Source organism: Mizuhopecten yessoensis, unplaced genomic scaffold (genome assembly GCF_002113885.1).
Source record: "Mizuhopecten yessoensis strain PY_sf001 unplaced genomic scaffold, ASM211388v2 scaffold3621, whole genome shotgun sequence".
In the NCBI taxonomy this organism is placed as follows: domain Eukaryota; kingdom Metazoa; phylum Mollusca; class Bivalvia; order Pectinida; family Pectinidae; genus Mizuhopecten; species Mizuhopecten yessoensis.
This window is the reverse complement of record NW_018405136.1, coordinates 531,711-544,830: the sequence shown is the minus strand read 5'-3', so window position 1 is coordinate 544,830 and position 13,120 is coordinate 531,711. Positions and strand designations below refer to the sequence as shown.

The window sequence follows — 13,120 nt, the reverse complement described above, 5'->3', positions numbered from 1 at the left end:
TATGATTAATAGTAAATAGAAAGAAACACAGATTAATAAATAAAATGTAACTGCTCTTGAATCTATGTTATAAGATAGGACTTTTTGATGGTTGAGCTTAAAAAATGTCTTATTCATTAGCGATCATGTTGTCCCAAAACTGTGTTCCGGGTACACAATGTGCTTTGTAAAATCATCTTAAAATAGCTCGGACATGTCAAGGGCAGTCGTTCCGTGAATTCCGTGAACAGTCCTTTCTTCTTGGGATTTTCCACATATGAAGTAAACGTGGGCAGCAAGCGGGGTTGCGCATGTGCTGTATAAAATCCTCGACCAATTGCTGTCATGTGACAACTCCATGCTATAAAAGGGTCTGTTCTTTCGCATGTGAGTTTGTCGTTAACTACCGTGAGGTCATTTCAGACGACTGTCGGAATTATCACTTAACAGCTTCAAACGACATGGACGAAACGGACGCTAACTGTAAGTAGTGTTGACATTTACTATTTGAAAATTCCGGTATAATCTATGATTATGTATGTAATTTTTTTTTATCTAAGACTATCAGCATATGTAAATAAGTCATCACATTCTGGAGTCAAGTCCTCATTTGTATAAAGCAGAGCAGTGTTTAACAAAAATCAAATTTGTTAACAAGAGGCCCAGCGGCATCTCCGATGGAAAAATAACGTTTTAAAATATAATTTTCTCATCGTAGATTTGTGGCGGTTTTATGGGCCGCAATTTCATCAAAAAATATTATTAAGTAATATGGACGATCAATTATAAATTCAACGGCCATCCGTAGGTGAGCCATTTACGGCATTTCGTTGTTTGGAGTTATATATTTATAGATTTTGATGAACGGAGGAAACAGCAGGAGGCAATTATAACATATGCCATATTTGATGTTTGTAGTTATTTAGTATATGTTGACCCTAAGTGAGTCGTCAGAAGAAGGAGGAAATGAGGAAGAAAAATGCAAAGTCTTACTTATAAGACTTATTTTTATTTGAATTTCTAATTAAATTTATCCTCGGTTACACAAGCGGCTCCACTTACGCCAGACACATATTGACCACGCGTACATCACGTGAACAGTCAACGCTGATTGGTCAACTTAGTGGTCACGGTTGAGTGGAGCGCACTTGAACTTCACCTTCGTCAGGGATCAGCAACAGTGCACAGACTGATTTTTGTAAATATTGACAAAAACGCACCCTCCACCACCCCTCTGACGCCTTCCTTTCAATTAATGTTGTTTATTCAGTTTTATTTAATGCATTTCATTGTAATAATTGGTATATTTGAACTGTTACTACATTATTAAATATGTACATGTATATCTAAAATAACTTATACATTAGATTATACAGTAGAACAGGTATTTTGATTCATTTGCATTGGCGGTTTTATGGGCCGCAATTTCATCAAAAAATATTATTAAGTAATATGGACGATCAATAATAAATTCAACGGCCACCCGTAGGTGAGCCACTTTGCATTTATACTCGCCCATAACAAACGAAAATTCGATTATTTTTGAAATTATGAAAACCGCTTCCATCCATCCGTCGAACAGTTCATCTATCCATCCCGATAGCCATAGTTTCATTCATATGTTATAATTGATTAAATTGGTGTCTTAATAGGATCACCTTTTACGTCATAACGTACAGGTTATGCTGCAAAATTGATTGAGCTTTAATTCGCTAAGTTAACAACACAACCATGTGCATCGTGTCGCAACAGCTTGAATAATATTAGAGTAAGTAATATGCATACTGTGGCTCTCAACAGTGTATCATATATACATATATAAAATAGGAAGATAGAAAAATTAATTAATGTAATGTAAAAGCAATGTAACTGCTCTAAAATCTATGTTATAAGCTAAGACTTTTTGACGGTTGAGCTTTAAACAATTAGTCTTATTCATTATCGACCATGTTGACACACAACCCTGTTCCGGATACGAAACTTGCTTCGTGGAAACATCTTACAATAACTCCGACATGTCAAGGGCATTCGTTTCGTGTATTTAATTACAGTCCTTTCAAACGTGGAAAGCCAGCCGGGTTGTTTGTGTGCTATATAGAATCCCCGTCAAATGGCTTTCACATTTAAGTGAGTCCGATAACATCTTACTCACGTATATCATGAGGGTCTGTATCGGTTTTCTGTTGTTTATTCTCTGAATAGTAACAAACTGAAATATTTCTTTTTATCATGGTGAACTTAAATACCTTATCCACTAATCGTATTAAAATAGTTACATCTGGTAAAGGAAGTTAGAGAAACTTATACGGTTTAGGTTTAAATAGTTTTTATTGTCTCCATTGGCCTTATTCAGTCCTTCTGTTCGGCCTTCAGATATCCACACTGGTCTATTGCTCTTAAATCATCGCATTGTGCGCAGAACACCATCAACGGTGTAATAGTTAACCTATGAATCGTCCATGTTGAAATAAACACCCCCTTATTACACACTACCCTCATAACCCATTTCCCAAAAAAAAATAAAAAACATAGTATCACTTCTATCCAAGGTCCTATAGCTGAAATGTGAGTCGCGGTAATCGCCAACATTAGAAAGCAATCAACTTCCTTATAATTAGTTTATACAAAGAATTGCCATACTTCAATAAAGTTTCACGAGGAAGTATTAATTGAGCCATATCTGAGAAATTAATAAAAGACGCAATGAGCTTCTGATTCGAAGTTCGGTTCCCTGGGCATCTAAATTACATTTTTATGACAGAGACCATGTAGCTATCCACCTGTATTTGGATACATTTTTATCATGAACTTTAGTGTCGTGAAATGCTACTTAAATTCGTCAAACTTAAAACTTCGGAAAGAAATCTTCTCCTCCAAGCCCATCCCACCAATCAAATGTATATATTAGATATATATAATAGTAAGTAGATAGAACAATTGATCAATAAATAAAAAGTATCTGCTCTAACAGTAATATATGTTGCCTCGTGACAAAAAAAAATTGGCTCATCTAAACAATAAAACTATTAATTATAGCTCTCTCTTTTTTTACACTTTTTAAAGGTAAAAATATAAATGCTATTCAAAATAACCTCTTTCAAGAAACTATTCACCAGATAAATAGTCATTAGAGCTATTTACCTTGAATGAGCTATTTAACCTGCATTTAAATGTTCGCGAAATTGTTGGCGTCGTTCATTCTGATTGGACATAGCGTTTGTCATGTTCCTTCGGAACATCTCTACTTCCATCGTATACAATACGATAAAGTCCGTAAGCGTTTCCGAGACCCCGACGAAGCAGACGTTCATCGTTTGCAAAACAACCTGTCGGGATAATGTTGTTGTTGGTTGTTGGTATTATAAAACAGTTATTTTATGGGTATTTCGGGAAAGAGCACTTTTATTGTCCCTCTATTACAATAGTTAATGCCTCGGGGGACAATACAAGTGCTTTTTCCCTCACGCCCATACAAAAACAGAATAATATTTTTCTAATACCAAGTCTTGTTTTTTCCGGTGTGTTTCATAGTATGTTTTTTTCCACCTAACATACAGAGACTGATTTATTACTTTGTGTTTTCAGTGCCTACATCAAGGTGTATTTCGGAAGATTTAAGAAAACCTGAGTACTTGAAAAGCATGACAATGGAACCTACTTCACCTGTAAGTGTCTTATTATTCTATCATTGAAATGAAGAAGAATGCCTAACACAAAGATACAATTGGCTTTAGTGATGTTATGCATTTGGTTCATATTTCACATCAACGTTCGTAATGTACGTTCGTAATGTGAGTTGTCACATTATAATGTGCCGTTATAATAATACGATTGAATGAAGTGCTGATAAACTTTCTTCAGATTTTTTTCTTCTTTTGGTTCACATCAAACAAATGAACATCCATTCCACTCATTGCAAACAATTGTTGGGATATGCTTATTTCTATTACAATTGATGTATTGTTATTATGACATTGTCATGATGAAAACCAAGCCGATCATCTCTGAGGGAGGGGATCAGTCTTTTAGTACATTTTTTTATTTTATTTTATTTTTTTGTATTTGTTCTCGTAGTACATCTTCTGTCCTACTTTTTATATATGTATCACGTGTGTGATCTTCTATCCTTACTTTTTGTTATATATATCGTCATGTGTGTGAAGCAATAGTACCGTGTATACAAAAACCAAAACAGAACAAGCGGACACAGATCCTAAAAGCAATAATAATAACTGTTCGATTACCTCAGACTGAAATATCCATCGTGATACCCAGTGGCTAGAGTTTTAGCCCACCTTCGACTTTTTTAATTTGATTATTTGTTTTTCAAGTTTCAAATGAGGATCCCCTTGGTCCCTAGTTATGCATATCGTTTTTTGGCACTGATAACTAAACCAAAATAATCGAGAGCCAGCCATCTTGAATTTGAGACTTCAAATTTCACATGAAGGTTTCCTTTGGTTTCCTGTTATGCGTATTGTTTTGACTGATTACAAAACAAAGCTGGCGGACAGCCAATCATCTTTAATTTGAGTGTTCAGGATTGTTAGCGCTGTTTCTCAGGAAGTAATTGGGGGATCTTTCATCAATTTTACGTGAAGGTTTCCGATGGTCCCTTGTTATGTATATCGTTTTGGGGGATTGATCACTAACCCAAATGGCCAAAATTACTGAAGGGATTTTTCTTAAATTTCACATGAAGATTTCCCTTTTGTTTCTTGCTATGCATATCGCTTTTTGGGACTGGTAACTTAACCTAGATGACCGACAACCAGCCATCCTGAATTTGAGAGTTCATGTTTTTAGCGCCTTTTTCCCAGAAATTACTGCAGGGATCTTTCTCAAATTTGACATGAACGTTTCCTAAGTTACGAATATAGAATTTTAGGACTGAAGGGAAACACAAAGCTGCCTGACAAGCAGCCATCTTCAATTTGAAAGTTTTTTAATTTGTTAGTGCTATTTTCAGAAGATACTGGATGGGTCTTTCTCAAATTTCACATGGGGAACCTTCATATGAAATTTGAGAAAGACCCCTCAAATTTCTGTTCAGAATTTCGAATTTTCGGGATGACTGAAAAATCAAGATGGCAGGAAGATGGTTATTTTCAATGTTGCTAAAAAGTATTGAAGGGGTCTAGGGGTCTTCCTCGAATTTCACATAAGAGCTCCTCTTGGTATTAGTTATGCATATCAGATTTTGGACTGATATGAAAACCGCGATACGAACAGGCGGAACTCTTGTTGCAGTTTATGTGTGTTATAGCTATTTGTAAGAATATGCTGGAGAAGTCTTTCTCAAATTTGATATGTAGATTTCCCTTAGTCCTTAGTTGTCCATGTTTACTTTGGTGGTTGATCAAAAGACTGCCTAAGACGATGAACGGGCAAACTGATCAAAAACATAAGACAAAAGAAGAGAACAGATCAAACTGACACAGAACTAATGGCGATGGTACCGTGGGCGCCAAGATCCCTCTTGGATCTCCTGTTCTTTCTCGTCCGATCCGTCTGGTACCATTGTAGATTTGCTAATTTTTCGTACAACGTAATATTCATCCGCGCGCTAATGTAAGTGATACACTGGTGCATGTTGTATAAGCTCGTCTCGGAGGGTCATATTATGGTATATAATCCGTCCGCTCGTCCTTCCGTACGCCTTTCAACTCTTGTGTCCGCTCAATATCTTCAGTAACTATTAACCAATTAACGTGTCATGATATCGTGATAATAGATGTGAATGCAATAAAACCTTGCTACATGTAAATTCAATACCTACTGTTTGGGAACCTTGGTAGTATACTATTGTGACCACAAAGCTGTCTGAATTGACTTGCAATGCGGTAAAACTAATCATTTGTAAATGTTTTACATAAAACCTTTACGGGAAAGATTATTAAACATTCACAACAAATTCCCTTAAAACATTTTTCAACTAAAATTTTGCTATTACAAAATTAATTCAACATATTACCGAAGATATTTTTTTTATATTCCATTCAAAAAATTCGTCTGAAGGACAAATTTTAAATCTAAACGTATATTTGTTTTTTAATGCATTTGTTTAAAGTGAAATGCAATTTTTATAGCACTTTTTTTTTAGATTTTATAACAGCGCCATCCCCTCTGTACAATGCAGTTATTAGGAACTGTGCTGAATGTAGCTTGTATGTCAGTCCTTCTATTTACATGCAAATTTTATAGATAACGCCGTCAGAGGTACTAAAGTATATATAGTTCTCGTCAACTTCTTGCGTCTGAAGATTAAGGTCTATACTCTGTGAAGGTTTGTGCAGAGGTTTGTTATAAGAATATTCAGTTGATTCAAATAGTACTTGGTATGAATATGAACTTAACATCTTGAAGGTACGATAGAATTATGCTTTCATTAATCCAAGAGCTAGTCTACAGTTACTTTCAGATTCTTCCTCGGAAATGGGGCGAGGTACATTATTATCTTTAGTACATGCATCTCCAATGCAAACTTATAAAACTCCAACAGTTACTGGGTTTGTGAGTAGTTTGCAAATTGACTATTCACAAAAACAAATAAATAAATGTGCTCTTTAAAACAAAGTTGGGGAATGGCGTGTCATGTTCTCTACGCTCTTTTGTTAAATTCTGTTTTGATGTTCTGATGCACTGTGAAATATGTTTTTTTCCCCTAAAGACAGACTTCATTGTTCACGCGGAGGTATTTAAACGTAGTGAAAAGGCCATATTTATTTGAGGCCCTTGATGGGATACTTGTAGACTAGAATAGCAAATTTGAGTATTTTTGTCCAGCTAAAAGATGCGAGAAAAAATAATTGAAACTGAACGAGATTGAATTATCGCAGTCTCGGGCTGAAATTCTGTAGATTTGGATTATGTTACACTATATGAGCCCTCCAATGAGATAACCCGATCTCGCTCATTTACAGGTATTACAATACATATATTCATTTTGACTAGATCTCAGAAACGTTGGTTGTTACATTAATGTAGCATCATCATCTGTTCCATTTTGAAAATCCACCATCTGGGTGTTTTCAACCATATATGGTAGATATCCATGTTTATATTCCAATGAAGGGTTTGCTTAAGTTTGCCTCTGTGCCCTGCCTCCTGGAAGGTCCGCTCCGCTATTTGAATCCCGATAACAGGAGAATGTCTCCCAACAGTTACCCATCTCTTAGTTTCAGGGAAGAACATGCTTTCAGTAGTATTGCCAAATAACTATTTTGGCCTTATCCTACAGCCACTCTGTTTGTACAATTTGGAATTTCCATTTCCCCAGCATTTTTCCGATAAAGTAAAGTTGATATTATCTCATTGTTTTAGATGGGGGTTTTATGGGATTTATTCAACTTGTTTGTTTGTTGTAGTGTACATGTACCGAACTATCATGCAATTCAATTGTCAGAAGAAGAAACATAGCAGACCTGCTAATGATAAAGCAAGTCTTGAAACTCTTTGTCAATACTGTAGACAGTGTAGACCATTAACTTTGTCCTTATTTCATAATGAAAATATAATCCAACTTCAACAGGTGTTATAACTGTTAGAAATATGGTAACGGAACGCAGCCCGTAATCACCACAGGTATTGTGAGCGTTTGGAATGATGCGGAAATAAACAGAATAACCAGATCAATTGTTTAAGAATGAAATGGCCGCGGCACGAGATTTAATGTACAGACGTCAGAAAATGTCGATTTTTCTCCAGGTGTAGGAAATTCCTAAAAGCCTCATTGTTTTACTGTGAAAATATGCTTTATGATTAAATACTTTCGCAGAAATTTGTCCTAAAAATGTCTTCTAAACGGCAAAATGTATGTCAAAGCTTTTTTGACATGGTATATGAATTGGACAGAAGACGTAATTGACACATTTTCAACTAAGTCAAAGGCCAATATGACCACCATGTCGCCACATCGTTAAAAATCTGAATCAACCAAAACTCAAAAACTATTTATATATAATTTTCATGCAAAATATAGAATGTAAATATTGAACTAGGCTAACGTTTTGTCGTGTTATTAGAGAAAAAAGGAATCTTAAAACTCTCTCTGTTTGGTCGAAGGTCACCATTTTTTTATTTTATTTTTTTCTTGATTTTGACTTGCTGTTGTCAATGGGGAATCTATTACGATATATTCTGTGAACGCCTTCCGTAATTTTGAATATTTTCTTTGTTACTTTTAATTTGGAAAGACAATATTATGTTCTATCCGTTTTTTTATCGGGAAGCTCATATATGGAAGAGGAAACGTGGGAACAGGATAGCCCCCCTCCCCCCCCCCTCCTCAATATAAAGGAGGAAACAAGGTTATATACTACCCCTCTAATATATATAAAGAAGGAAACTTCGGAAACTTCTCCTGTTTTCTTCTCTTTATAGAGAAGGAAACTGGAGAACAGGATATGCTCTCCACTCCTATAAAAAGAGTAGGAAACTGGGAAACAGGATATCCCCCTCCTTTATATAGAGGAGGAAACTAGGGAACAGGATGTTATCCCCTATAAAGGAGGACTGGGGACTATGATATCCCCCTCCTCGATATAAAGAGGTGCAAACAGTGAACCATGATATCATCCCCCACTCATTTGTAAAGAGGAGGAAACTTGGAAACAGGATATCCTCCCCCTCCCCTCTTTGATATAGAGGAGGAAACTATGGTACAGGATAGCCTCCTCTCCTCTATTTAGATGAGGAACCTAGGAAAAAAGGATATCCCCCCACCCCCACCGTTATATAGAAGAAACTGTGGGAACAGGATACCCTACCCCGCATTTATATAAAGGAGGAAACTATGGAATAGGGTATCCCCCTTCTCTTTATAGGGGAGGAAACTGGTAAACAGGATATCCACCTCTTTTATATAGAGGAGGAAACTAGGAATAAGGATATCCCTCTCCTCCTGATAGGATAAGAAACTTGGGAACAGAATATCCTCTCCATCTTCTATATAGAGGAGCAAACTAGGAAATAGAATATATAGAGGAGGAAACTGAGAGTCATCCAGGTAAGGGTCAAGATAACATGTCACGAACAATCCGTTCCAATGCAGTGCTTTTTTGTGTAAAATAGGGCACATGAAATGGTACAACATATTGGTAGCTTTGGCCACATAAACAAGGTTCGTAAATATAAAACCCAACAAGTCAATGTATAATCGTCTAACAGACGGAAAGTCGACTTACTATCCGTTTTACCCGTCAAATCTTTATGTCAAAACCCTTTAACTATCTCAATGATCCGATCAATACTACTTTGCAACAAAAACCTAATCAAAATAAATATTAATACTAGAGTAAGTGTACGCAAGTTCGTACAAATAAACGAATATAATAAATAACAGCGTTTTTAACGTACGCCTTAAAAACCTTCTGGGGCATTGAAATTGTTTAATAAAACACCCAATAAAATAATTGCTACTAGAATATGAATACTGAAAAGCATAAATTTTCGTTGGGGTTAAATTTCGTTGTTTTTGTTTTGAGACATCGCCCGAGGTGATTACTTGTCAACTCCAGGTGAAATTTTCACACCTCATTTCACCCCAGTCAGGGGAAAACAATAGATCCACCATCGCTCGATGGTCATATAATTTAGTCTAAACAAACATATGTGTGGTAGTTAATAGTTATATACAATGGAAATAATTAGGGCTACTGACATTTTATAACACAAATTCTGATAAGAAAACGAGCATTCATATAATAAATATTCACGGTAACCTTAACACATCGTGTGAGAAAATCATGCCGATTTTAATGTAAACATTACTCAAGAAGGAACACTTGTGTTTAAATCATTTAAGCAATAGTTTGTCGATTGCAATAGAAGTTTATTTCCCCGTGTCTCCGTTGAAAAAAGTTTAAAATTGGGGCATGGTGCCGGAAATCGATCCAAAGTTAACGTTATTGTCGTAAACAACTGACGACGACTGCTTTATTTACATTATTCCCCCTTTTCGTTGAATAGAATATTTGATTATTTTTAAAAGGGGAATATTTAGTTTGTTTTTTGTTTGTTTTTCTATACAGCTTGCGAGGTACAGGTAAGACTGGGCGAGATAATCTCACTCGATGGGTATCGGTCAAGTCCGTCAAATCCGTCATGCTCTATAGCTTACATACAAAGAGCAATGTAACTGTGTTACAAATATAACGCTTGTGTGTGTGACGATAATTACACCGTTTATCATGACTTGTGTCTAAATGTAAATACAGCACGTTTTGTAATTAAAGTAATAGTTTATTTCATATTTTCGTTTAGTTTAAATTTTGTGTGCTTAACATTTCGTTGGGATTATATTTCGTGGTTTTCTTAAATCCAAAGATTTTGGTACAGTGTTAACCTCCGGTTTTATCAGAGATCAAACTTTAGTACTTAAAAATATCAAGTTATAATAGACCCTAGATTGTACCAGCTAACTGGTCTGATTTAACTTTATTATTCTTTCCAGAAAAGTAAAGATTGATGTTGTTATTTCATATTTGATAGATGGACATGATGAAAGCAGAATTTGGTGGATACCATGGTGGAGTAACAAACCTTAAAAGAATAGAGGTATGTTTTTTTTGTTCTTTCATTATTTGTTGTCTGTTTATGTTGCTATATAATTATATGGATGAAAAAAGAAACATGTGTAGGAATAAGGCAAGGCAATTATTGTATGACCATCTACCTAAGACAAAATGAAATAAATTACGTTTGGAATTTTCTAAATCCAAGGCTAGCCAATATGTTTACATAATTAATCTTGCACTGCGCTTAAAACCAAATTCAGACATATTCTATTGTCACCAGCTTCTCTATCGTCCGTCTTGGCCCATAACTTCTTACTCGCTGTAGATAACTCAAATAGAAGTGTAGATCTTAATGTAATAATTGCAAGCGGTGTGAAACATGCCCTTACTCGGACTGTACACCTTATGTTAATGTCAGATCAGTCCCTACCTCAAGTAAAACAAAGTATTTGGTAAAAACATTAAATAATAAGCTAAATATTCCTATTCGATAAGCATTTCGTCGTAATGCTTATTTGATGTCTCATTAAGACATCACAAAGTGATAGCTGTATTGAATAAGAGTTAAAGCATCATTTGCAACTATGTAAAAATCTAAAGGATAAAATATTCTATAGCTCTCCCGTGTTTGTTCGGTAAAATTGTTATCAGCATTACTGGCTATTGAGAAATTTACATTTAATAAAATATATTGAATTAATTCGACGTTTACTTATAATCGCCATATATACTAAGAATAGCACAATTGTAAAGTGAACGAAATCCCCACCCCACCCCACCCCCACCCCCTTGATCACGCGATATGAAATATTTTTAGTTTCGGAAAACCATATAAATAAACAGCTATCAAAAGTGTTTATTTAGAGCTTACCATATCTGCTCTTTGAAAATAGGCCACTCTTAATAAAATATATTGAATTATTTCGACGTATACTTATAATCGCCATATTTACTAAGAATAACACATTTGTAAAGCGCACGAAACAACCTATTCTACATACACTATGCGCAAAGAAGGCCTTGGTAGGACAACAGAAAACCTGACCGAAACCCTGAAACTTACTCATCAATCGATGATCTATCAGAAAGGCACTGGTAAAGATTTTTGGGAACTACATTGATAATTGGAGTTTAACCTAGTTTCAGTAAATCTGACATTTCCCCCGCCTTGAAATTTTCTTTTCTAGAAGAGTGTTTGCAGCTCCTTACCTAAAAGCAGAGTTTATAACATATTATAATGGGGGGCATTTTGGTTACAATTTATCATTTTTATGGTTGCCATTACGAATTATTAATAAAAACATAAAGGTCTGGAACGAGTTCCATTGTAAAATGTGTTGTGTATGCTACTAGCTGATCTGGTACCAACGTTGGAGGTTAAAGCTGTACCTGATGCATTAACGCCATGCATGTACAGACAGAAGCCACAACACCTGGTCAATTAAATACCAAATAATTTCAATAAATATGTAGATAGTTGAAACATCTGTCCGAATATTTATATCCATAATTTTAGTATGGATATTATGTTTCACTGCATTAGAAACGTTCATCCCGAGATCGTTCAACTAACTAGCCGTATGGAGCTCCCTAGTGTGAAACCGATATAGAACACGATTTGCGGTTGTCGAAGGGCGGGGTTGAACATCAGGACAATTAAACACCTCAACAGGGGTGACTTCATTATCTAGCCTGGTGAGGGTCACTCTAGAGGTCGCCTGTTCCACCACCTTGCTCATCTTGAGGATAGCACAATGGTTTCCCCAGCACCCATGTCCTGGTTATCTACATCTGATCCCTTGTACTGGTGTTGTCCTCTTCTAAACCTTTTACTCTCTCATGGTTGGCTACTGCTATTTGAAACAAAAATAAACAGAAAAATTATAATGATAAACCCAACACAGACGACAGACAGCAATTATAGCAAAGAGGAAGATGGGTAAGGATTAAAAAAATATGATATACTCATAGCTCTGAATTCTAAGTGCTAAACAGGATTGAAAGGGAGGGTCCAGGTGGACAGCTATAATCTGATGTAATTTTAAAATGGACGCCTTGAAAAATCTTCTTGCTTTTGGTACAGTGTTAACCTCCGGTTTTATCAGAGGTCAAACTTTAGTAATTAAAAATTATATTATTTTTGTAGCATTTTTTTTTTTTATATTTTCGCCAATTTGTCAACTCAATGACCCATAAGCTGGCTAAGATACATTAAGAATAAAAGGGTTAATGTCACAGGCTTTATCATACTTATAGGTAAAAAGCCCGTAGAAATGTTAACCAACAATATTTATCTTTTTTTTCAATTTTCTTCTTGATGAAATTAATATGGAGGGCTTTTTACTTTCAATTTTATTTTCCAATTTTTGCACCAATAATGAACACTCCACAGATATCACTCTGTAATTGCTCACAATCTGAAATATCTTAAAGGGTTAAAAGATTGTTTTTATCAGCAGTTAACAGTTAAAATAAAATGTATCAGGTAATAATAGACCCTAGATTGGTAACAACTTACTGGTCTGATTTAACTTTATTATTCTTTCCAGAAAAGTAAAGATTGATGTTGTTATTTCATATTTAATAAAACAAGGTATGGCTGTTTTTCTGTCATTTTTTGTAGT

At 35.3% G+C, this 13,120-nt stretch overlaps 1 protein-coding gene across 1 annotated transcript in view; it reads left to right on the top strand.

Moving 5' to 3' along the window:
• Nucleotides 1-285: 285 nt before the first annotated feature.
• LOC110447797 overlaps nucleotides 286-13,120 on the top strand; it is a 25,616-nt gene continuing 12,781 nt past the window's right edge. The window contains exons 1-3 of the mRNA XM_021493718.1: nucleotides 286-462; nucleotides 3,565-3,644; nucleotides 10,471-10,536. Coding sequence (XP_021349393.1) covers nucleotides 291-462; nucleotides 3,565-3,644; nucleotides 10,471-10,536 — 318 coding nt within the window. The 5' untranslated portion in view covers nucleotides 286-290. The remainder of the gene's footprint in view (nucleotides 463-3,564; nucleotides 3,645-10,470; nucleotides 10,537-13,120) is intronic.